This window comes from Pygocentrus nattereri, chromosome 11 (assembly GCF_015220715.1).
Source record: "Pygocentrus nattereri isolate fPygNat1 chromosome 11, fPygNat1.pri, whole genome shotgun sequence".
NCBI lineage: Eukaryota > Metazoa > Chordata > Actinopteri > Characiformes > Serrasalmidae > Pygocentrus > Pygocentrus nattereri.
Genome location: NC_051221.1, coordinates 25810260 through 25832088, shown reverse-complemented (window position 1 = coordinate 25832088; position 21829 = coordinate 25810260). Strand labels below are relative to the sequence as shown.

Sequence of the window (21829 nt, the reverse complement as noted above, 5' to 3'; positions counted from 1 at the left end):
GCCCTTTAAAAATTAAATGGAAAATTAAGCTACTGTTTACTGTAGTTTACAAATACACTGAATTGCTATATCCTGAGCAAAGAAACTGCACAAGGCGTAAAGACTTGATTAGCCGATTAATCGACTAATCTGCAAACTAATCGGTTACAGTCATAATAGTTAGTTGCAGCCCTACTGTGCAGTAGGGACTATGTGATTGCTGCTGGGGGATGCTGCGCTGGGGGTGGGAGATGGGGAAGAACTCAACCATGGGGCAAATGACACAAAGGTGGCTTAAAATAGCAGGAGGTTGGAGACTCATCTCCGAGACTCATTAAAAGTGCCTCTTTTTTGTAATTAGTTTCCATTAATTAGGGCCAATCAGGATCCAGCAGGGCACGCATCGAGGGAAATCATTTTTTTAGGTTCCCCTTGTGCTCTGGGACTCCTTATAACAGATGTGTTTTCAACATGATTGGATTTTTATACTTTGTGTTTTTTTTCCCCTTTTGTCTTTTTTTTATTGAAAGCAAATGTGACCTTTGTTTCCAAGCCTGATGCACATATATTCATCTCCCCTTCTAACACACACACATACAGAAAAACACAATTCCTTAAAATATTCCACTACTCAAGCAAGGCCCTCATCCCAGAGGTAGTAGAAGAAAATGTCAACAAGCTTCTAAATCAAATTTAAAGGCAAAACAGCAATAACACACATACATACTCAAAACACTGTTTTTATATTGCACAGGCAAATCTGCCTCTTAAAGAGAAAATCTCTGTCTCTGTCTCTGCAACAATAACAATCTCCCCAACTAAAAGCAGCCACTGTTTATTGGCAAATTGGAAAAAAGCACTATGTCTAGGATGTATAGAGTAGAACATCTGTGAGTGCACTGTGTGTGTGGGTGTGTGTTCATGTGTGTTGGTGCGTGTCTGAGTGTTTGACGCTGCGCTGCTTGCCCGTTGCAGAGCATCTGGCCCAGAACATCTCCAAGTCCCACATGGAGACGTGTCAGTATCTGAGAGAGGAGCTGCAGCAGATGACCTGGCAGGCCTTCCTGCAGGAGGAGATGGAGAGCTACCAGAACAAGGTAACACTCTCCCCTGCACATACACCACAACCACTGTCACCCACATCTCCTCATTGGCTGTTTCAGCCTTCCAGAAGTTGCTGAACTGCTTGATACCAGAAACAACTCCAGGGGTCACTTTTAACCTCTTTTTAATTAGGTGAGAGAAACCTGCTATGATTCTGAAACTGATTAATTTCATATCTTTTCAAACAACAGTTGCATAAACTTGGACCTAACATCATGTCATATTATTGTCTAAAAAATAAATATAGAAAGGCTCCAAAATACTTAAATAAAATCTCTTTACATTAACAGTTACTTACCATTTTGGAGACACGTTTTCCAAAAACAGGAGCTCTATGAAAGATTTAAAGCAACAGTTTAATGGAAAATCAGATTTAATGATTTTTTTTTCCCTTTCTCAAAATGTAGTCAATCAAAAAGACCTGTTTGGTGTTCAAAGTTTGCTTCTTTAATTTTGCACTGGAGCTACCCAGCTAATGTAGCTGACAAGTAATGGTTATGGACATTAGCATTGTGGAAACTGGATTAGTATCATTAAATTATTATGTTGCATAGATTAAAACAGTAATAGCTGCCATCATAAAGACCATCCTTTTCATACACTCACTGCAAAGATTGATAACTTGCCAGGTGAAATCATCTTAAACCTAGTGTAATATTCCTTATTTTGAGATTGTTGTAAAAACATTATAAGGTTATTTTACTTATTTAATGTACTAATTTTAAGTGATTTTATCTAGTGAAGTCATCTTATTCTATTGGCAAATAATTTAGCTTGTTTTGTGCATTATTTCTTGAAACAAGCAAAATTATTTCTATAACTAAATATAACTATTTCTTTAAGGTACATAAACAAACATCAAGAAATACATTTCATAAGCATTTCATGTTAAGACGTTTTCACTTTCAAAGTTTTTTTTTTGCATTGTAATATGATCAATTACATTTTTCAATGAATTAGTAGTAGTAGCAGTGGTAGTAGTAGATGATGTAATGCTTCTCTTGCCAGTGCTCCCCAAAATATCTTGAAATGTGTCATTGTTATTATTCATGTGTGCTTTTTCGAAACACCTGTGCGTGATTGTGAGCAATGGGTTCACACTCACTCAGCGCTGTTTCCCTAAAAAACATTTTTGTAGTTTATGTATATGTTTTTACTTAGATGGCCAGTCCAAACTGGTGTCAATTTTTTTGTTATTATTTTGTTAATACTGATTTTGTTGCAGTCACAGTAAACTGCTGTAGAAATTCATTGTACAAATGGAATCATACAGACACACACAAAAAAATCATCTGTTTGGAGGAAATGAAAGGGAAGTGCGGAAAAGTTTATATTTCTAACACAGCTAATCAGCTCTGCTTGCCTAAAGCTTGTCTGATTATATAAACTAACATCTCTATCTAGAAAACAGTGCCTGCACAAAACATTCCAAACAACTCTGAAAGCAGATGATAGCAGAACTGACTGCTGATCATTTACTTACATGTTCATGTGAAAAATTCTGCATGTAGCACCTTTGAACAGACTAAGTACATTGAAGGAGATAATCAGATACAGAGCGTTCCTCTGTTTTGTTCTGCTCCCCAGCCCAGAGAAGTCATGTGGCAGTTGTGCGCCATTAAAATCACAGAGGCCATCCAGTATGTGGTGGAGTTCGCCAAGCGCATCGACGGCTTCATGGAGCTCTGTCAGAACGATCAGATTGTGCTGCTCAAAGCAGGTACTGAGACTGTGATTGTGCATTATATCACTGCTAGCATAGCATAGTCTACGAATAATAGGACAAATGTATGGAAGCATTAGTTTGCATGTATGGTTTTTAAAATTATAATTATATATATATATATATATATATATATATATATATATATATATATATATATATATATACATACATATATATATATATATATATATATATATATATATATATATATATATTCCCAGTGTTACATTCAGTAAATAATAATAATTATTTACATTTATTTAGACCGTACATATATTTATCAGCCGTATATTTTGAACAATATATAGCTGATAAATATAACAATGCATAAAATATTTGTGTATACTGCAATATGTGTTAATTTATTATTATGTGTTATTATGTATTAGTTTATTATTTGTATAGTACAAATGGCTTTATATAAATATACACAAAATATATTACCTAAAAATAGTCAAAAATAAGCCTGCAAACTTATGTCTACTGGCATAACAGTGTCCACTTCACCCTTATCTAAGACTGGACTACCTTCTCTGATGTTTCATATTCAGATTCAGAGCAATGAAGCTTGTGGGGTTTTGAGTGGCGGTTGTGTAATACACATATATTCTGTAGTCTTTTCCACTGCATTCCCAGAGACAAATATGAGAAAAAAGCAGGAAGTGATGACATAGCATGGTTGAAGTATTTATGGAGTGAAATAGTTTGAGCTCTCCCCTCTCAAAAGATGGGGCAAACTGCTCTCCAATGCACAAACAAATCCTGAAGCTCTGCACTCCCTCTATGTGTGCCTACATGTTATTTGTGCTCGCTCTGCCAATATTAATAATGACATACTGACAGGGATCCCTTGCCTGATGTGACATTCTAAAGCAGTGGCATCTCCCTAAAGCTCGGTAATGGCTTCCATTACGGTGTGTTTATCCTCTAATCCAGTTCTCAGTGAGCACTCTTCAGCGGAATTACATCTCCCACTCACAACAACAATACAACGGCCCACCTGAGTCACACACACGGGAATGCAAGCACACATAAAGTACACATGCAGCACAAAGGGAGATCACAGTAGGCATGGAGGCGTTTCTGTTGTTATATGGATTTCAGTGAATTACATACTCTCTATTTCAGTGATAGTGAGATGGTTTTTAATTTAGATTCAATCGACCAACATCGACCAAAATGACACAGTCAGTGTGGCTCGTAAACGAAGAGGATGGAATCTGTGGGTTATCAGAGAGACTTGGCAATTACAGACCAAATCAAAGTGGAGTATGAGTCAGAGTTTCATGGCACAAATGCTGCCTGTGATGATTCTTTCTGGTTGGAAAAATCTCACACTGATGTTTTTTGCTGGCTCTAGGCTCTTTGGAGGTGGTGTTTGTCAGAATGTGCCGTGCCTTTGACCCTCAGAACAACACAGTCTATTTCGATGGAAAATATGCTGGTCCGGATGTGTTTAAGTCATTAGGTAAGTAGAAGACAACCTCATGTTCTGTGTTGTTCTATGAAGTGTTTTTGTGTTTTCACAGTTAGTGATGTATCTAGGACTTCCAGAAGGCCTACAGTGTCATTTTTGTTATCTATTGGAAATAAAATTGTGATTGGTTGCTCTGTCACTTCTTAACTATGTTTGTGGTTAGTCTTATGAGTTTGCTCTGCAGTTCAGCTCCTGTTAACCAAGAGATTGAACATGTGTAGGTTCACTGGTTATTTTTGACAGTATATAAAATCCTATCACCACCACTGTAAAGACATCAGCGTCATTAGGTTTCTCTACTATGCACCATTTTATGTTAAAACACTCTGTTTACATCTCAGTGATTGAACTATGTGAAATTCTGAAATGGTGGAATTCCCCTTCAACAATGAAAAAGTATTACAATACTTTGCAGAGTTTAAATGCAAAGAGTATGATTATTATGTTAAATAAAAATGAACAAAAATTACATAAATATATGTGTTTATTTCACAGAAATCATCAGGCCTTCTCTGTGAGCCTAGAAGGCCCTGTGGGTTCTGCCTAAAACACATTTTTTGTGATGAATTGAGAAACCAAGATGCATACTGTATCTATCTTACCTGTGAATGTAGAGTAGGCCAGCTACTCCTAGATCACAGCCCAGCTTTCTTTATATTTCTTATGTCTAGAAAAAACATAAGATTGAGTGCCTATTGGGGGAGTTTTATCAAGCCTGCAATCCATGCAGTCATAATCCAGGCATTGGATTTCTCTAGTGTAAGCAAATAACATTTATGTTTGAATGCCATGACATTAGTAAAAATCCCTCCACTGGAGTTCCTTGTGCACATCCAAAGCCTTTTGAGGCCGAAAGCTGTCCAAATGCCAGAATGAATATAAATGGGAGAGAGACGTGTATGTGCATGCATGTGTGCGTGCATGGTTATATTAAGGAATCTCAGTGTGTGCATTTGTGTGGGCGTTCTCAGTGATGTAGCAACAATGGTGTCTTATTCAGTGTATTGCGTGTGGCCCCTTCAACAAGCCAGCCTCTGTCTTCCACACTGTGGAGAGAGCAGCAGACTGCAGGCTTCAGCTGCTCCTCTGCCATCAAAACGACTGTGCAAGCCCCTCCAGTCATTGATTTTACTAAAAGTCTCGTTAGTGACCCCAGTCATGGTTGCATAACGGCGCTCATCTGCCAAAACATGATTAGTGTGTGACGGAGAGAACGGTGAATAAAAGCCTTCAGTAATGCGGCTGCCACTGTTGCCTCGCTGTGTTGCTGTTGACGGCGTGTGTATGCGTGTTTGTGTGTGTGAGCGAGTGTATGTTTATACTTTTCCTGTGCTAAAGATCAAGAGTGCGCTTGACACCTTTGTCTGCATCTTCCCAAAACCCCCACCCCCTCTCTACCTCTGGCAGGCTGTGACGACTTGATCAGCTCTGTCTTCGAGTTTGGGAAAAACTTGTGTTCTATGCACCTGTCTGAGGACGAGCTCGCCCTGTTCTCGGCGTTCGTGTTGATGTCTGCAGGTAGGAGCACAGCTAACAGCAGTTGCAGAGTTCTATCACAGCCAGATAGAACCATTCCCTGCTCTACCACAATACTGGGGTGCTTTTTTTGTTTTTACTATGTTTTACTTGTTCAGTCTAATCTAGCTCCAGTTGCCCTATGTGTGTCAATGCATAAGACTAACATGCTGTCTTATATCAGACTCCCATTCCACAGCATAACTTACACCAGCCCTGTTGCAAGTGTTCCACTATGTCAGACTGAATATTAATTCAGTCCTGTTTTATTACTTCTGTTTTACTCATAGTGGTTTATTTCTTCATTATGTCATCTCTTTCTGTGTGTGTGTGTGTGTGTGTGTGTGTGTGTGTGTCAGACCGCTCTTGGCTCCAGGAGAAGGTGAAGGTGGAGAAACTTCAGCAGAAGATCCAACTGGCCCTACAGCATGTCTTGCAGAAGAACCACAGAGAGGATGGCATACTCACAAAGGTACACGCATGAAAAACACAAGACGACAGCAAGGTTCACCTCCAGGCCACACAGCCCATGTATGGAAACTATGCAGCAAAATCAGTCCACTTTGAATTTGTTGTTTTTGTGACATCACAAAAAATCAGCACATTTGCTTATATCCACCTATTCAGCCTACAACAGCTGGACTGTTTTTCAGATGACGCCCAATACAGGGTAGCCAATCAGAACAAAGATAATTTACTTCTCAGTCTTACAGGCATAATAACAAAAAGAATGTTTGATTCTAAATGAAAAAGTGTGATTGGAAAATGGTTATGTGAAAAGAAATTTTTGGTACATAAAAAAACACAAATATCATAATGTCAGAAAAAGGACAGAAAAATATAGGCTTTAGATAATTAAATATTACCATACCAACCATTCACCTAAAGGTATTTCTAGATGTTTCAAGATTCCTGTGAATAAGAAGTGTATTCAATGACAACTCATGTACTGTAATTGTTTTTTTCAACTGCCTTGAGATTTTCAGCTTTGAAGTATAGTGAATTCTGGATATTGATTATATTTTAAATTAATTCTGGATGTAAAAACATCTTTGTCATCCTGGAGAAAATGTCTTCATTTTTGTTTTACCTTATTTGTATCTTGCTGATTATTTGTGAAATTGTGCAGGACAAAGATATTCAAATGTGCTTTGTCTGTCTAGAGAAAGTATCTTTGCTAGTTACCTATAGGTTAAGGAAAAAGGCAGTCCTGAGCTCAGATACTGCTAGAAACAAAAGTCACTGTAGATACCCAGAAAGAAGGCTGAAAAAAAGAGTTGAACACAGAACTCTGTGCCGTACAATACAATACAATACAGTAAACTACAATACACAGTGCATTCAACAATAAAGTAAACTACAATACACAGTGCAATACAATAAAATATAAGTGCAGCACAATATATTGCAAACAATACTTAATTCAATGCTCATTTAAGTGCTGTGTAAAGAGATGTGTCTTCAGTCTACATTTGAAGACAGCAAGAGACTCTGCTGTTCGGACAGCCAGTGGGAGTTCATTCCACCACCTGGGTGCCAGTACAGAGAACATTCTTGACGCTTGTCTTCCACGTGCCTTGAAGGATGGCAGGTCAAGCCGAGCTGTACTTGAAGCTCGAAGGGCTCATGGTACAGTTCGAGATTTCACCAGTGCCATCAAGTAGGTAGGGGCTGGTCCATTTTTGGCTTTGTAGGCAAGCATTAGGTTTTTAAATCTGATGCGTGCAGCTACAGGAAGCCAGTTATGGGAGCGCAGCAGTGGGGTGACATGTTCACAGTTCAAACACAGGCATGAAAAACTCAGAGAGGAACACACAAGGATAGTGAAGCGCAAAGGTACTAGATAAACATTTTAAAGGGATGATACACTTCATTTTCCTTTTTTTTTTCTTTCCATGAGGTCCACGTTTGGCATTTGTGTGGGTTCATGTACCAAAAACAGTTATAAAACATTTTTACACAACCATTTCCAACCTCTCTTTATCCTTTACAATTAAACAGGCTGTTTTTCTTAATATGTCTTCAAGACTGACATATGTAAATGTGCTCTGATCTGATGAGTTTTGATTGGCTGACATGCACTGTGCCTCATTCAAATAGTAGTTCAGGCTAAAACACTCATATATATAACTTAATCATATATATAAACAACATATAACTTCACCATGAATATGCAGTGCTAAACTGCTGCAGGCTGAAAAAGGTGGATGTGAATGTGGTATATATAAATGTGAAGGTTTGTAACATAATAAAAACAGTAATTTCACAATGGGCTGTTTTTGGAGTTTATGTTCCATGAATAGACTGTATGGACTCGGGAGTAAACAGCTTACAGTGCTGACAAACTACATCAATCTGTTCTATTTCAAGAATGCAAGGAAAATTGGTTATGAGCCCTTTAACATTTGGTAAAGGTGCATGACATATTTGAACATTAGTTGCTAGTTATGTGAATAAATATCCTGTGCACACATGCTACTTATTTCATCACTAAATATTCTTACTGTTGTTGACTTATGAACAGCAAAAAAGTGCCATTTTTTTCTCTTCCTAGTAATGAATGAATGAATTTATGGTTTAATCCATTAAATATGATATGATTTGACAGTTTTACGATGAGCTAATGCACATAAAAGGAGGGCCCATCTGTGCTGAACAAGATCGTATGAAGAGTTGAGTGTGTAACCCTGTGTGAGGGTTCAGTCATGTGAGAGGAAGGGAGGAGCTGAGCTGGTTCTCCAGATACCCTCCTCTTCCTCCCCTCCTCATCTCTGACTTTTCCTACTAGATCACAGTAACAAACCTCTCTGTATTACCCCTTCCCCTTTTCTTTCTCCCTCTCTCTTCCTCTTACAATCTCCCCATGTCTTCCATTCTCCTTTAATTCTATCCTTTTGCCCTCTTTTGTCCTGTTTTTTTTTACCTTCTCTCTCTTTTTCTATCCCCATCCCCTTTTGTCTTTCTTCCCTGTCTTTCTTTCCCTCTTACCCCTTCTTGCTAATTTTTTCTCTACTCTTTCACTCCATTTTCCACTGTCTTGCCCCATCTCCATACAACCTTTTTTCTCTCCTCTTTTCCACTCTTGCCCCTCTACTTTTTTCTCTCCTCTTTCTCTCTGCACCCTCTCCCCTTATTTTTCTCTTACTCCTCAATTCTTACTCCCTCTCTCATTCTCTGCTTGCTCCCCTTCTCTGTCTCCACTCCTGCTCTCCCTCTCTCTCTCTCTCTCTCTCTCTCTCTCTCTCTCTGCAGTTGATATGCAAAGTGTCGACACTGCGAGCGCTGTGCAGCAGGCATACAGAGAAGCTGACTGCTTTCAAAGCAATATACCCAGACATTGTGCGCACCCACTTCCCTCCGTTATACAAGGAGCTGTTTGGATCGGACTTTGAGCAGTCCATGCCCGTGGACGGCTAGTGGTCCCTTCGTCCTGCCCTCTGGGGGGCAAAAAACACCGTGGGGAATGTCGAGCATGAATCTGAGACTTTACCAGTGCCCTGCACACACATACATACACATACACACAGACACACACAACACACAGACACACACACACATACCAGGACAGCGAACCTGCTGCACATACAACTTTCCCGTTTTTTGTTGTTTTTCCTTTGGGAGGGCGTAAGCCAAAGGAGGCTTTGATTTGAAGGGGTAATTTGCAAGGTTTATTCCCCTCCCTTTTTGACACATGTGGGATTGAGGGGGCCCTGGGGAGAGGACGAGAAGATGAAGACACTCGTTTTCTCTCTCTTTTTCCCTTTCTCTCTCTCTTCACGGCTCAAGCTGAAGCACTCTTGCATACAACATCAGAACTGTCACATGACGATTCCTAATGATCAGCAGAAATTGTTTCGACCCGTTTCCAAAAGAAGAACCAGCGATCTAGAGAATCATTCTACTCAATTAGACCACTCAATTTCAGTAACCAGCAACCAGTTTCTGATGTCCAGCACGACCTCCAGATCAGTCTGATGAAAATTTTTTTTTTTTTTTTACAAAAAAAGGATTGTGACCCATACAGCATGCGTGTGCCCGGCCGAGCCACCTCTCCTCTTTTAATAAGACGGCCTCTGCTCAAATTGCAAACAGGCAGTGAAAAAGATTAGAAGAGGAGAGGCAGAGGAATAGAGAGAGACGGGGGGCAGGGAGAGACAGAGAGAAGAAGAGCACGAGAGAGAGAGAGCTCAAGGAATGTGGAACAGAGCTGTTGGCATAAGGTGACGTGAAACGGCACCTTTCTAAGGACAATCGTCAATAAAAAAAAAAGAAGAAGAAAAAAAAGTAGAATTCTGGTAATTCTAGTTTTTAAAAAAAATGCAATTACTTTTAGCTGTCGAAGACTCCATCCACCATGGTTGCTTAGTGATATCATGTAAGGCCATCTGCTATTAAATCCTTTTCTGGACAGGTGCTTGCAGTTTAACTGAGCACATCGCCACAATGCAAGGGTTCATTCCACCTGTTTTCTAATGTGCTACAGGGTATATGGTCATAAGTACTTACTATACAGAAAAAAGTAATGTTTATAGAATCTATTTTAAATAACATGTATGATATTAGTAGCTAGACTATTCTTAATTGTTGAAATTGATAAGGCACTTTTATTTGCACCTTTCTTTAATTTAAGACTTGTATATTTACCTAGTGATGTGTTGCATGTGCAAAAAGAAATACAAGTGAAAACCACAGAGTCACAGAGGCTACACATTGGAAGCTCCTACAGTGCTGAGTGAGAGTGTCAGGTTTCAGGCGGGTGCTGGGTAAAGGCTGACGGAAAGGCACCGAGAGTTGGAATGCTGGTTTTTGATCAGTGCTGTGTTTTAGCTTTTACCAACTACAAGAAGTGTTGACACAGTGGAATCTAATCCCAGATCAGCATGTCTACTTTCGGACATTTTGAGTTTTTGGCCTTTGTTCTGCCCTGCAATCACTGCCAGTACTCTTGTTCCATCCACAAAACCACATCTTATTCTAAAGAGGGTTTTCTTGTCAGAACTCCCACCTGGTCTGTAAATGGATGAAATGGTGGGCCTCGTTTAAAATCATGACTACCGTTCATCTTACAGTGATTAATACGTACTTGACTGAATGTTAAGCTTAATTCTGTCAAGTTTACCATCCATATAAGAATAAATATAAAGTACATTCTTTAAAATGAACAAAAACTGTGTACGGAAGGCAGACACAGGATTTAGACTGGGTTTAGCAGAAATCTTTGGCCTGCGTCTCCCAGCACAAGTCCGGCACTAGCCAACGGTTCCATCTAGTGGTGGAGAGCCCACAGCTTGTGCTTACAAATGGTGCAGAACGCAGCCAAGTTTCCTGTTTAATTCTGCTCTTATCTGGTTTTGTGGATGAGTATGTAAGAGATTTGCGTTTGTGTTTAGAGCTTTTTAAAAGCAGCCTCTCTAGAAAAGCCTTTGCCCAGCAGCAGCAATAGCTTGGAGACAGTTAAGGAATTAAAAAAGAGAGAGAGAATGAAATATTCAAAGCCTTGTCTGGTAGTAAAAGTTCTATTTTTGTAATATGTACAGTGCATAAGCTGATGAAAGAGGGAGAGGGAGAGAAAGAAAGTGAGATTATAGAGCACTTATCCCTGCAATAATTAAGATTCTTGTGTTTTTAAGTTTTGTTGGAATACAAGACGGTGGTAGTATTAGTGATTTTTTTTTTTTCTGAATACCTAGCTGTTGTGTGTTGAGTGAATCTAAACCCTTTGAACGTGCCATAGAGGTTTCTCCTACATTAAATAAGTCCACAAAAGATTGTGTTGTTACATTCCAGTTAAACTATGATGTGACTATTATAATATCTACATTTGATCCAGAAATACCACTCTGTTAGTCAACATTTATCCAGTATTTCTGCCAAACAGCAAGCTTTTCTAACTTTGTGACACCAAATCAATATTTTGATTTACTTTTTCTCCCCTCATTTCTTCATAGTGTTGTGTGTACAAATCCGATTTTCCTCAGGGAAGAGTTGTCCTTCTAACTCTGTTTGACACCATTTTCAATTCATTCACATAAGATGTTGAAAAAAAATATATTAGGTTTTTTTTTCTTTGAAAGATTGTCACTGAGCAGATTTCTTGGAATTTCATTCTAAACACAGTTACTAACATTTTAGATCCAGTTTTATGGCTGTTCCTTGCACATTGGTCTTGTCTTTCATTACTTTCCTGTGCCTATATTTGAGTGTTCCACATTTATCCTAGCCCCAGCTATGATTTCCAGGGTCAACATGGCTTATTAGCACCATATATTATACACTATAGCCAATGAGAGAATTACCATGAATTCCATATGTCAGTAGCCATGTTTTATTATTCAGTGCAATGTATTTGATTGGTGTTACTGCCCAGATGATTAAAAAACGCATAGGAACATTTGTCAAACTGTGAATGACAATCCAACTGGACTTTTTCTTCAATATTATGAATTGGCAGTGTATGGATTTCAATATGAATGCTCAGGGAGATTGTTTTAGTGAAATTACTGGGGTAGACCCTGATTTGTAGCATATGTTTGCATGTTTGCCCTTGTCAATGTTTAATTTCAATTGTTATAAGCACTTATCCTGGTCAGTGTGTCTAAGACCTGAATAAGAGATATTACCAGTAAAGATACAGCAAAGGAAAACAGATTTCTTCACTCACTTTCAGTTTGTCCATAATCATCACAGCCCTATTCATGTGTGTGTGTGTGCATGTGTGTTTTTTCCAACTTCAAGCTCACATTTGTTCTTCTTTCTATATGACTCACCTAAACAATATACGTACAGTAAGTGTACATTAAGGTTGATGTAACTTAATTACAGGCCACTGTCTACTCCAGCAGAACAGGATCCAAAATCATTTAAAAACAAACAATGAACTACAATGTCACTACAATGTTTATCTTTTTCTGGATGAGGATTGTTCTAATTGTCACTCCTATTGTATGAATCTATGTGCCAAATACCTCTTTTACTATTTGCTCCACTAGCAGATTCTGCCCACGAGCCAGGAATTTGTAGTGCGTTTCTAATACGGGTTTCTACAGGGTAGCCACTGCTGTGGAGTTCCCTCTGAACAAGCTTTGATACACAGAAGACTGTTGTAGTTCTTCTTTCAGTCCACTTTATCCATATTGATCTGTCCTAAAGTCATTTACAATACCCAGTTGAGACGTGTAATGAAGTCAAGTTCTACCACAGCAAACATCATTGTGTCGGTCTAGTTTGTATTAGGTATTAAAAGCAATACTGGCTGTAAAGTAGAACTTTGGACAAATTTATTTTTTCATTCAAAGTAAAGGTACTAAATCATCTCTGGATGTGAGGTATTAACATGTTGATGTACAGATACCTACTCTTGTTGTTAATGAAAGATCCATAAATTGTTTCCATGTGTATTGTGGTTTGTAAAACAGCATCATTAATCTGTGGTTTCTACCCTTTGTGTTGATTTCTGTAAAAAAGCAATACGATGCATCTGAACTTGTGTGTGTGTGTGTGTGTGTTTGTGTGTGTGTGTGTGTGAGTGCGTTTGATTAAGTCAGACCCCAGACAAGGCTTTAATACAGTAGATAAGAAGCAGCAGGGTCAGCTGGTGAAGTATATGGTATATGGATATCTTAGTTTTCCCAGGTTTTGCACAGTTTTAGTAGCACCAAGCTTGAACCCATCGATGAGGCTGCACAAGCATGACACAATGCTCCTCACTATTAATTTCATTCATGACTACATTATGCAAATCTGACATCAAAGGGCCTATGCAGTCACAAATAGCATGGATGGAGTTTACACTGTACCATCTTGTTAACTCTGTAATCCTTAGCGAAGGCACTTAGACTGCCAAAGCCATTTAACAATATTTGAAAGGTTCTGCGAAAAGGAATTAAAGCATGACATCATGCTTGTGAGGCCGTGTTGATTTGAGGGTGGAAGTGTTACTGAGATCTAAACCTTACCAATCACTTTCATTGCATTTTTGAAATTTGAGTTGTTTTTTTGTTTTTTTTCCCAGTTTTTTTTTCTCTCCCAAAAGCACAGCTGATACAGTTATTAAAAGTGAGATATGTTTTAGAATATAGAAGAAAAAGACAAAAAACAAACAAACAAAAAAACTTTAGCCATAATCGAATGTCAAGCAATAATATATATGGTATATTATTATTCATCTTTGTGCATAGGCTTTTTTGACATCTGCATGTAAATACACTTCTTATTTATCACGTTTTATTCCATTTTATTTGTTTCTCCCTCCCTCTCTCTCTCTCCTTCTCTCTCTCTCTTCCTCCAGTTTCCATTTTTGTTGTGTATATTTGACTGGTTCTGTTCCCAGGTGGAGAACTAAGAACTTCATATGGCCTGTAAACTGTACAGCTTAATTTCACTCTCTTTCTTGCTCCCTCACCTTTCTGCTTTTAATTCACAATATTTAATGTTATTATTGATCACATGTATAAAGGTAACTTTGTAACTTCTGTCTGTATAGGTAAGAAGAAAATACTGCTATTAAGACCTACTCAGTGCAAATATTTATCTGTTTATTGAATACATCATGCTGTACAGTATCTCTGTTTTTAGTAGACTTCTCTCTTTTAGACTTAGTTTGATAGAGGTAGGGTGTGCTGACATTTAATTTTGTGTTAAACTGATGTGTGGTGCTAGGTAAGTTACTTTTGTGAACAGAAATTCTCGATTCATAGACTAGGCCACTCGATTAGTCCGTTCATTTCACTGAGTATTGATGCATTATTGATATTAGGACTTGATAAATAATAAGGATAATGGTAAAGATAACAATAGTGGTAAAATTACTTTAAATACCCGGCAAGTACCTGTATCAGTGTGCTAGTCTTGGGACGCGGCTCTTGTTTCCTTCTCACTTTAAGAATAGAAGTAAAATCAGTATCATATAATTTAGATTGCATTTCTGATTTGTCGCCATGAAGAAAAGATTGTTCAAGCTAAAAAAAAAAAGACAGTATTGTGTTGATCTTTTTGATTGTGAGAACCACTGGCTGGAGTTGTACTATTCAAATTTGCAAATACGATGCCTACCAGTATACTTTTCTGAGTATCCTATGGTGTAAAGGACTAGTCTGGATTATTTAATGCCTCATTTTGGTTCCCCCAGTTTTTTATTTAACCCACACGGCGGTATGTGAAGCCTGGCTTCATTCACATTTATTTTTCTGCACTAAAGTGTTTCAGCTCATTGTCATGAGGAATTAGCACGCACACTGTGGTTACGTGTTAAATGTACAAGAAATTGAAATTGCCAGTTGCAGGTTTGTTCTACTAGAACGTCTCATTTTCTCTCTGTAGCAATTATGAAGACTGTACTTGCAATAATACACAACAAACTACACTGAGTGCCTCTCAGAGGTCCAGGATGCAGAAATGATTTAGCTGTTGCTCTTGTTTTCACCATTCAGCCATGTACTCAGATGATAATGTATTTGCACATGTAGGTGACTTCTATCTTGTGTTTTCAATTTTATTTTTCATGCAGTGTCTTTTTATGTAACTGATATTTTCCCTGTTCTCTTCTGTGACTGTGTAAACATTTTCCTGCCTCTTGTAGTGTCCTGTATGTTTCATTTGACAAACTTTCCTGGCGATGCGCAGTCTGCGTTCTTCCCCCACCCCTTCCTCTTCTGCTGAATAGCTGACATTTTTGTAATGATGACATACATTCTGGTTTAATCAGTCACAGACTGATTTTAATCATGAATGATGAAGTGTTTTATTGCAGATCCAGGTTTGGGTATTTGTAAAGAGAAAAAAAGGATGGATAATAGACAATCCGCTCTGTTTCCCCTTGTTTTATGATGGTTCCGATTTCTGTTCGTTATTACAAGCAAATGACTAATGCATTGTATTTTAAGTATTCATATGTGTATGTAAAATATGCATAATACACATTTGGATTTCTTTCCTGTTGTCTGTTAAATGTGAGCTCCAGGGGAGGGTGCTGGGGGTCGGGGTGGGTTTTCCTCAACACATTGGCAGCATTAAACTGGGGCGGGGAGGGCAATGCAGAGGCCGGTTTGTGGTTGTCACAAATTTTTACGTCACACGTTTGCTACTGATCTTAAAATGGGGACAGATGATCATGTACCTTTTTATCCAGCTCTTTTGAACTCTTTAGGAGGTAGTATCTTCACAATAGTAGTTTTGCTCCTTCTCTTCGTCTGATTCTTAAATATGGAAATAAGTATTTTGATTCATTTTGTAAATACAGCTGTAAAGAAAAATAAGAAATTTAATGTTGTCTTTTAAATACTTTTCATTCTAATATGAATGTTGTTATATTGTACTTAGAAACTGTACCTTTAATATTACCTTTATTAAAAGTGCATTGGACACATCGATTTTAGATGTGCTTTATGTGCTGTTATCCCATAATAAAATTTACCGCTTGTAATGGGCTCATTTACTGTGTGTCTTACTTGTCAAATGCGACAAAAAAGAAAACGGCAAAATAAAAGTAAAAGCAAGTGTCCACTTTTCACATGTTCGCAGACAGCACCCATAGATTTGCAGTTTCAAAGAGAGGAGATTCTGTTAGCCTTGAGGAGGCTTATAAATTAATCAGGTCCATTTAGTTTTACACATTTCTTTGTGGATTTGTACTTTTCAAGTGATAATTTTACTATTGGGTGCATTAACTTACTTTCTCTGTCATTAAATATTAGAAATGACAACATTTTCACTAATTGAAAATGTTAATACTTGTACATTACTAATACTCTCCCTTTTATTGAATTGCAGTGATTTTATTGCAGTCATGTACATTCAGTTCCTGATTCATGGTAATGTATAATTCCTGTGGCGACAGGAGCTAGACTGGTTTACTGGTGCTCACCTCTCACTTCCAAACTTTAGCATTTTATCATAGACCAAAGAGATCCTGAAAAAAGCACCTGACGAATTTCAGTTCCACTGCTGATAAATGCCTCAACTTCCTTCTTCTACTCAAACTGTTACTTTTACTTCAATTGAAGCATCTACCGTTGAAGTAATATGACTTTTACTTATGGCTTTTTACTCAAGTACAGTGAGGCTTTCAGTGAGGCTGCAGGTCTTATGACATCTGTTCTATGGGCAGGAGTATTAGCTTACATGTAGCATAGGACTCCTTAAAATTTATAATTCAGAGGGTCCAGGAATAAACATAGGACAAAATTTATCAGCTTTGAAACATGTTTACCACATTTTTGTATAAAGTTTTTTTTTAAGAACACTGTGCTTTTTTCTGATAGAAAAAATGGCCTAGAACTGGAGTTCCTTATTTGGGCATGTCCTCACTGAAATTAACCATGAGGCCTATAGCAACAATATAAATGATTAGCTGCAACAAAATCCTACAGGACCACCTGTAGAGACAGGAAGCTGAGGTTTGTTCCCAATAGCCCCAAATAGTATCAAAATCTGCAAGAGAAACATAAACTTGCAAACTTATAGCAGTGATTCATACATTTAAGTAATAAGCAATGCAGATACAGTACATATTTTTACATTTTCTTTTTAGAAGCGAGAGACTGCATATGCCCAGATAAACAGTCAGGATCTGTTGTTTAAACTTGTACAAGATTACCACATCCAGCAAAATTCTCCAGCCCAAACTCTGCTTAAAAGCTGGCCACCAGAAACTGAAACTAGCCCAAAATTTTAAGTATTCAATTGCCACATAAAGTGTAAGACTATAAATTGCATGAATGCAAGACTTTGCAAAATTCTTAGGCAATCTGAGAAAATTCTATGTTAATGTATTTATCTGGGCAGTACATGTTCACTTATTCAACAAAAACACTAGAATAAATAAAAAACTACAAATTAACAATCCATTGTGATTGTCTGTGTCAGTGTATTAGTTTAGCCTTTTCCAAACCTCTCCTCAAGGATGTGCATTATTTACAACCTCATTTCCAAAAAAGTTGGGATGCTGTGCAAAATGTAAACAAAAAAAATTGCAATGATGTGCAAATCATTTAAACACTGTATTTAATTGAAAACAGTACAAAGGCAACATATCAAATGTTGAAACTGAGAAGTTGTATTCTTTTTTTGAAAAATAATTGCACATTTTGAATTTGATGCCAACAACTTGTTCCAAAAAAGTTGGGATGGGGCAACAAAAGGCTGGTAATGTTGTGTAATGCTAAAAAACACCTGGTGGTTGATTGGCAGCAGGTCGGGAACATGATTGAGTATAAAAGAGCATCTCAGAGAGGCAGAGTCTTTCAGAAGTAAAGATGAGGAGGGGTTCACACTGTGAAAGACTGCACCATCAAATAGTGCAACAATTCAAGAATAATGTTTATCAACATAAAATAGCAAAGAACTTTTGCTTTTCATCGTCTACGGTACATACTATCATTAAAAGTCTCAGAGAGTCTGGAGAAAACTCTGCTTGTAAGGGACGAGGGCAAAAATCAGTATTTGCTGGCTGTGATCTTTGGGCCCTCAGACAGCACTACATTAAAAACAGACATGATTCTGTAGCGGAAATCACTGCATGGGCTCAGAAACACTTCTGAAAATCACTGTCTGTGAACACAGTTCATCACTGCATCCACAAATGCAAGTTAAAACTCTAAAACACAAAGAAGAAACCAAATATAAACAAGATCCAGAAATGCTGCCACCTTCTCTGGGCCAGAGTTCATTTAATATGGACTGAGGGGAAGAGGAAAAGTGTCCTGCGGTCTGACAAATCAACATTTGAACTTCTTTTCAGAAATCATGGACACTGTGTCCTCCGGGCTAAAGACCACTCAGCTTGTTATCAGTGCACAGTTCTAAAGTCAGTATTCATGATGGTTTAGGGGGACATTAGTGCACATGGCATGTATCATGTACACATTTGTGAAGGCTCCATAAATGCTGAATGATATATACATGTGTTGGCAACATATGCTGCCATTCAGACGACATCTTTTTAAGGGAAGGCCTTGATTATTTCAGTAAGATGATGTCAAACCGTATTCTGCATGTTTTACAGCAGCATTGCCTCCATATTAAAAGAGTCCAGGTGCTAAACTGACCTGCCTGCAGTCCAGACCTGTCACCACTGAAAATTTATGGTGCATTATGAAATGGACAATAAGATAAATGAACCCCTGAACTGAGCAGCTGAAATCCTGTATCAAACAAGAACCAAAAACATTTCACTTTTAGAACTACAGTAGCGTCTCCGCAGTTCCCAAACACTTACAGAGTGCTGTTAAAAGAAGAGGTGATGAAACACAGCGGTAAACAGTCCCCCGTCCCAACTTTTTTGGAACATGTTGTTGGCATCAAATTAAAAATGGGCAAATATTTGTTGTCTTTTTATCATTTTCCTTTAAATATATGATGTACATGATTTGGACATCATTGCATCCTCTTTTTATTTACATTCTCCACAGCATCCCAACTTGTATACATGCCATGTGCAGTGAGAAGTCAAGAATCAAAACTGTGTTCTTCGATCCTTCAATTTGAAAATATTCATAATAAGTATTCAAGTATTCAAAAACATATTCAAAAATCCATCCATCCATCCATTTTCTAAGCCGCTTCTCCGTCAGGGTCATGGGGGGGTGCTGGAGCCTATCCCAGCAGTCTTCGGGCGAAAGTCATATTCAGAAATACTTTTACTATTTAACTACTATTTTACTATTTAAGAAAATATGCCTAAGTTAGTCAGTCCTTTTTGTGCTTCACAGAAATACTTTTCCTGAGTAAGGGTCTTGAGTCTGGGTTACTTACTACTATGACTACAACAGCTAACAGTTACTTGCATCTCTAATGTTGTTTGTGAATAGCCTTATTCTCATTTTCAAAGTGGTTTTAATTATTAATTTACAGAGATCTCTTTTTTGACATCACGTGTGTCCCAGGCCTAGAGGGGGCCTGGATGGGAGAGAGGATAAGATTTCAAGTAGCTGGGCCTCTATCACGTCCGAAGAGAGCTGGAGAAGGCGGGCCCTTTCCTGATTTTATCCAGATGAGCACGGTATACGTCCAAAGGCATAGCCACCTTACATCACCCATCATTCAAGTTTTACACGGGGCTTTTAAAGGTTGCCACAGTCATGGTTTCTAAAAACTTTACAAGACCAACTGACTTTAGTGGTGTAGTAGGTGTATAATATTGAATAAAATGTTGTTCTGCATGACTGGCTTTATTTTCACTCTTACATTTAACTTTATGACACGCACATTTTCAAGTGGATCGCTGATATTTGGATATTTGAAGCTTGTATGCCCCGCTGTTGTGGGCTATGTGTATGTTGTAAAATGATGTTATGATGAGCTTTATTAAATAATAAAGGGCATAAAGGGCCCGGTCATTTGCCCCGTCCCCGGCCCGGCTCTGATTTGTTCCGCTAGTGGTGTGTCCACTCGACTTTAAATCATCAGAATGGGAATCAATGATGCCACGTCACTCGCGTGTCACTCACTCTCTTTTTTCTCTCTCTGTAGTCTACTGTACCTGCCTGTCTGTCCTCAGGTTTACAGATATTCCAACTGGGATCTATGTATACCCAGGACGTAACAACACTCATGAGACGATTCATTTTCATTGTCTGCTTTCTGCAATCAATCGTTTTTGCTGCAGTACATTGTAAAAGTAGCCCAAAAATGCATGTGATGGCATTTTCAAACTAGTCCAATTTAGTGGGAAAACACTAGTTACAAATGTAACTGTCATTTTGTGAGTAGTGGATGACCGCCAGGGGTGGTACTTACTGACGGGACATTTCCCTGCATTTGCAGCTTCAGACTAAGGGATGTATACCAAATGAGTCGCCATGTGACCCATGTATGTGATGTCACCAAGACTCACTGCCAGCTTCCTCAGGGACCTGGATCTTCTTACTCACTCTGAGAAATGAGGAACCCTGGCAGTCATCCACTACTTAAATGAGTTGCATTTGTAATTAGCATTTTCTAGCATTATGTTTTGTATTTCCTGACCACAAGTGGTGGATGACTTGCCCATGCAGTCATGAGGACTGCATTAGATGCAGCTTGTGGTATGGAACAGGATAGCTGATGTCAGGTCAGATGACACTGCAAACTTAGTGTTGTACAGTCAAGACAAAGTGCAGGGTGTACACCATGTAGCTGGTGCACAGATGATAGGAACCCCTTTTTAAGGCAGCTCAGGACATGGCAACTTTCCTAATGGAATGCCCAGTAGCTGCCGTGACAGCAGCAAAAGACAGTCCCATTTAGCTTCCAAAAAGAAAAAAATATCTGATCTGTGTTCCACACCTTTGCATTAACATAATCATGCCACTTCGATGACCTGACAAAACAAAAAAAGCTGTCTCCTGGTATCTGACTGGTTAGTGTATGCCACCAGGCTGATGGACTGGTTCAGCCTCAATGTCACATTTGCGTTGTCTGGACCCCTTGCAGACACAGGTGGCTGACCAATAATGTATGTAGCTCACTTACGTGCTTCGCTGTGGCCACAGTGAGTAAAAGTGCAGTTTTCAGTGAAAGGTGATGGCTGGGTTAGACGTAGCAGGGAAAGTCTCCATGCCCCTGTTAAGAAGGCCACAATCAGCTTGTGGGTTCCCAGAGATGGGCTGTCGCTTGGAGTGCATCCGTTGCTGGGTTGGTCATACCTACTAAGTGTGCATCTCTCAATGACAGGAACTGTCGTGTGGTGTGCCAGTGTTCATTGGTCCAGGCTCAATGCACAAGCATTAGAAGAAAATATTCTAAAGGGAGTTTCACCACTCTCAACTCGAGATGCTGACCACTGTTCCTGAATCCACGCCATACTCTACCGCATTCTGTGGTAGACACATCTGTTGTCACTGCATGCGGACAGTTGACCCATTTATCGCCATGGTCTGTGAGCTATGCATAGAATATGAACTAATGCATGCCTGTAGCACAGAGTAAACCCAGAGAGATACTAGCCACATCTTTTATAGAGCTTCCCCAGTGCAATATCCTGCAGTGCAGCCCTGAGGAATCCTTGAAGCCACAGCAGTCTCAACTTCTGAACTTTTGCTCCCAGCCTCAGA

At 38.7% G+C, this 21829-nt stretch overlaps 1 protein-coding gene across 2 annotated transcripts in view; it reads left to right on the top strand.

Moving 5' to 3' along the window:
* The window catches only part of roraa (RAR-related orphan receptor A, paralog a), a 305914-nt gene extending 289690 nt beyond the window's left edge, over positions 1-16224 (top strand). For both annotated transcript variants that reach the window (XM_017708331.2, XM_017708332.2), the window contains 6 exons: positions 955-1076; positions 2671-2803; positions 4170-4277; positions 5694-5804; positions 6161-6273; positions 9054-16224. In XM_017708331.2, the coding sequence (XP_017563820.1) occupies positions 955-1076; positions 2671-2803; positions 4170-4277; positions 5694-5804; positions 6161-6273; positions 9054-9218 (752 nt within the window). In that variant the 3' untranslated portion in view covers positions 9219-16224. The remainder of the gene's footprint in view (positions 1-954; positions 1077-2670; positions 2804-4169; positions 4278-5693; positions 5805-6160; positions 6274-9053) is intronic.
* The last annotated feature ends 5605 nt before the right edge of the window (positions 16225-21829 follow it).